The 4,487-nt window shown below is 42.9% G+C and overlaps 1 protein-coding gene across 1 annotated transcript; it reads left to right on the top strand.

The window, feature by feature from the left end:
- Positions 1-863: 863 nt before the first annotated feature.
- Positions 864-4,182, top strand: LOC147889950 (protein ASYMMETRIC LEAVES 2-like). The gene is made up of 3 exons (XM_087391037.1): positions 864-883; positions 3,053-3,580; positions 4,080-4,182. Exons 1-3 carry the CDS (start codon positions 864-866, stop codon positions 4,180-4,182), a joined length of 651 nt encoding a protein of 216 aa, XP_087247163.1.
- The last annotated feature ends 305 nt before the right edge of the window (positions 4,183-4,487 follow it).

Genomic DNA, 4,487 nt, shown 5'->3' with positions numbered 1-4,487 from the left:
CATCACTTGGTCAAATTTTGAGGTTCTGTGCCTGGAGTAGTACTCCAAAAAGAATGTCATATGTTTTGTCTTTTGTAAATCACCTCTGGTCACCATATGATGTAGGCCATGTGATATGTGTTTGGTCTATCCCATTTTTTGTGAACCTTAATCCTTGGGCACCTTTGCTAGCATGAGATCCTAGACATAGATTTATCCTTGACCACCATGAGATGGCCATGTGTGACCACCATGAGATGGCATGAGAAACTATGAGACTAGATGTATCCTTGACATTGCAAGAGGCAAACAATTGAGAGGGGGTATGTTGGGATAAGTGTGATCAAGGACTTGCTCTATGGTGCATGTGTGCATCTAGGGGAGTCACATGTGTGTGTGTGTGTGTGTGTTATAGAGGCACATCAAGTGCTATGATGTGTCTAGTGTGTGACCTAAGTGATGATGTAAGCCAAAGGCCCCCACATGGGAGGTTCCTTTGATTTAGGCCAGTCCCACTGATGTAGGGGCTGATTGCCACTGATATAGGGGAGGTGCCTACACCATCCTCTCTTTCTATAAAATGGAGGTCGTTCCTTCATTCTAATACAATGGATTTTGCTTCACTTGTGCTCTCACTCTTTGTGCCATGATGCATCTCTTTCACCCCTCACTCCTCTACATAGTAGCATTATTCATTCTCTCCTTTCCTAGTTTCTGACACAATTACAATTACGCTAAATATCCTCTTATGTCCCAACACAATTACGCTAAATATAGAAACATTAAATACATAATACATCCAATTGCAATAACACCAAGCACACTAGCGACATTAGTACTAACATGGAATGACCCAAAATATCAACCATCTAGCCTGGCAAAACATGGACACTTTGAATTCTTTGTACGACATCTCAGTCGGTACCCTTTCACTATGCAACACCTCAATCGAGACCTCGCATTGTATCCAATTTTCATAATCATCCCTAATAAAAGAAAACATTTATGGAAAATACATTTTCATAACACCATCATGACGAAAGACATATGCTATTGCTTTGCTCGTATAGTTGCTATTTGCTAGCACTTTCATTGTTGAGTCGATGAAGTGCAAACACAAGCCTCACATAAAATGCCAAAACACATACACAACCTCAGCACCTTCTACAATCAACTTCCAACTTCATCAAGAGTATAGGTCCCATTAGTGCTTGGGCATGAGAAATTGGAGAGAGAGGGAGAGTAAGAGTGAGGGAGTGGAGTATGTACAAGTCTATTGAATAAAAAATTTTATACAATTAGGGAATAGGGTTAGGGTTGCTCCTCATTTGCCTAGGCTTTCCCTACTCCGGACATGCTCCCCATTTGCCCTAATGTGGACCTTAGTCTATACTATTCTACCCTTAGAGGCACACTACGAACAATATGTGCACACGGTATTTACATGATACTGATATTTTTGTTCTCAATATAAGGTAGCCACCACAGGTTGCCCTATTTCTTGTTGCATGTCCAAAAGATAAGCTGCCCTGCTTCCCTAGCTAGGGCATGACCACCTCTTACATCATTGAAAAGTGTGGGCTGCAAAAAAGCCATGATTCAAGCAACAGAAACTTGGGAAAATTTAGGAAAAGTGATAGGAGCTAGAGATGAGCAATATGAAATTTGGAAGATGTTAAGTGCATCTTATCTTTGTCTCACTATTATTGACATAGTTGTCTTAGGGTTTTATGATAAAAAGATGCTTATCGAACATGGAAAGGCTTATTAAAAACTACCCTATATTACCTCTAAATAGATGTAGGAGCCATAGGGACATTGAATAGCAACTATAACTAGATCGAGTGTAATTGAAGTGATAAAGATGGTGACTAGTTGTGATATACAAAGATATAATGCAATCAATGTGTAGGGTGAGGGGTGGATGTCAAACATCTCTCTCTCTCTCTCTCTCTCTCTCTCTCTCTTGTCAATCCACACTTGTGTGTGTGTGGGTGTGGATACCGCACTAGCTAAAAGCATTAGTGCAAAGAGCATTAACATCATATGCTCACTTAGCAAAAATTAGCCAATGTTCCATGTGATGCGAGTTGAATGTAAGTGCTTGATTGAAAAGGGAGGAAAAACCAACATGAAAGGAAATATTGTGAGAGATTGCAACGTAGGAGGGAAGCGAGGCAGCAGGCATTGAGGCGCAACCCTCTCACCGCATTGCATTTGGCCAGCCGTCGCTCCGCTCTTTTTGATCCAATTTAGTATAACAACGTACGCCGCCATTCTACCTATTCCCGTCTTGCTTTTGCTTCTGCATCTGCCTGCCGCTCCCTCTAGTCGTGCGCGTGTTCTTTGTTGTCTGCTCGTCTTGTTTTCTATTGTTCCTTCTTCTTGTTTCTGCTCCTGCTCCTCCTGCTTTTACGCCCTCCATCTTCTTTGCATAATCGCAGCTGCTCCTCCGTCTTGTGCATGTGTCTGTCTATATCCCTCCACCGCCTCCCCATGCCCTGCAGATCCCCGCCTCTGACGCGTGCTCCTCCTTCCCTTTTTGGAACTTCTTTCCCGCTTAAACTTCGTCTCTCACGCGCCTCCCCTGCAGCACCGCCTTTCTCGAAACGCTTCTGCCCCACTGGTTTCCTACAATGTATATCACTCCGTGCTGATCTTTCTTCCCATGCCATGCCGTGCGCCTGGAGTACGCTTCTGTCCTTCGAGACTCCTGCATCTTAGAAGGCTGAACTTCCCAAAAAACTCGTTCTATGCGACAACTTTCAAAAGAAGTCTGTTGCCTCAAGTTTTTAGCGCTTGAACTTACATTTTAGAAGGGACATAGAGGTATCGTGATGCTGTTCCAATTGCGCCAATCCTAACCTTCAGATTTATTCCTGTAAAAATCTGCAGGGTGATTTGTCTATGAAAGTGATTCGAAACAGTGTAGAGAATATTGAAAGGACCAAGAGCACGGGCAGTGGCAGTGAGTGATCTGTCGTCTCATACAAGCTGATAAAAGCTTGTAAGTGATGTAATAGACTTGGAATTGCAGAAGACTCAACATGACTGGCAACGCGAGTATCACTAGTCAAGCCTGTGCGGCTTGCAAATATCAAAGGAGAAAATGTTCACCGGATTGTCCTCTGGCTCCGTATTTTCCGCCTGACCAACCGAAACAATTTCTCAATGTACATAGATTGTTTGGAGTCAGCAATGTTTTGAGAATTCTCAGGCAGGTGGATCCCTCAAAGAAAAGTGATGCCATGAAATCTATCGTATACGAGGCAGAAGCTTGGGAAAAGGATCCTGTGCATGGTTGTTTTGGCGTTATATCCATGCTTCAAAGCCATGTCGAAAGTCTGAGGGAAGAACTTGCGCAGGCAAGGAATCAGATTTTTCTCCTCGAGCATCAGCAGCAGCAGCTACCATCGCTTGTCTCCGCATCGATAAGCCATCCGATGGGGGGTTCGTGGATGTATCCGTACTTCTCAGCAGCTCAAACCAGCATATTCAGGCCTGAAAATAACGATGTGAAGCAAAGTTACGATCTCACGTTGGAATTTGAGCAGGCAAGACCTGCATATCAAGAACCAGCAGAGAAGTTCGAATCCAGCAGGTTTTTTCCCACCTCGTATGATTGTCGAGGATCGTAGAGAATGTCCAATTTTTTCTGTGGGATTTGCTTATTTGGTTTTCACTGCGGGCAATCGTTATCAAGCAGTTTTGGTTAATACGTGCTTTGTAAATTTGAAAGCGAGTTTAGAGAGTAGCATGCACTGACCGTTGCTTTCTACTTCCACTCTTACAACAAAAGCTGTTTCCGTTTCTGTTCTCTCAGAACATACCTAACTGGTCATGCTTTAAGCTTAAATTTTCTCCTCAGCTGTGTTCTTTCCGATCAACCTTCCTACAATGCGTTAAGAGTCAAAATTTGAGCTGGTGAAAGGGTGTCATCTCTTTGTTATATTATATACTATGGATGAGCCTTCCTACAATTTGAGCTGGTGAAAGGGTGTCATCTCTTTGTTATATTATATGGATGAGCCTTCTTACAATACGTTACCATCAGAGTTTCATGAGGTCGGTAAGTTAACATTTCCTGTATTGTGCTGTAGTGTTGATCCCGCTGTCCAAGGCGGGCTGCCATCGTCCGAGCATGTTCCTGAGCAAGACTTAAAGGACGCCGCCGCTTTGTTCTCGCTTACAAGCCATCAATGACAGATCCTCAATGATGTTTGATGCACGAGATATAATATTTGGTTACACTGTATTATAATTCCGCGCCCCGGCTACCCAAAACGCTCGTTTAGGGATTCAATGATGCAAGGATATCAACGATTTACGGACGAAGTCATTTATTCATTTCTATCACCGCGTTCGGATACTCGTGTACTCTAGAATTATCACCGTTTTGAATCTTGATGAGAAATGGCAGCTTCCGAATTCTAATAAAATCTCTATCTATATCGGTAGTTCTCCATTCCGGCTCTAATATCCATTCTCGAAGATGTTTTAACGGAAAC

The sequence above is a fragment of the Dipteris shenzhenensis genome, chromosome 19, assembly GCF_047967505.1.
Source record: "Dipteris shenzhenensis isolate YYH24624 ecotype China chromosome 19, Dip_SZ_1.0, whole genome shotgun sequence".
In the NCBI taxonomy this organism is placed as follows: domain Eukaryota; kingdom Viridiplantae; phylum Streptophyta; class Polypodiopsida; order Gleicheniales; family Dipteridaceae; genus Dipteris; species Dipteris shenzhenensis.
Note: the sequence above shows the minus strand (reverse complement) of the source record. Positions and strands in the feature narration are given on the sequence as shown.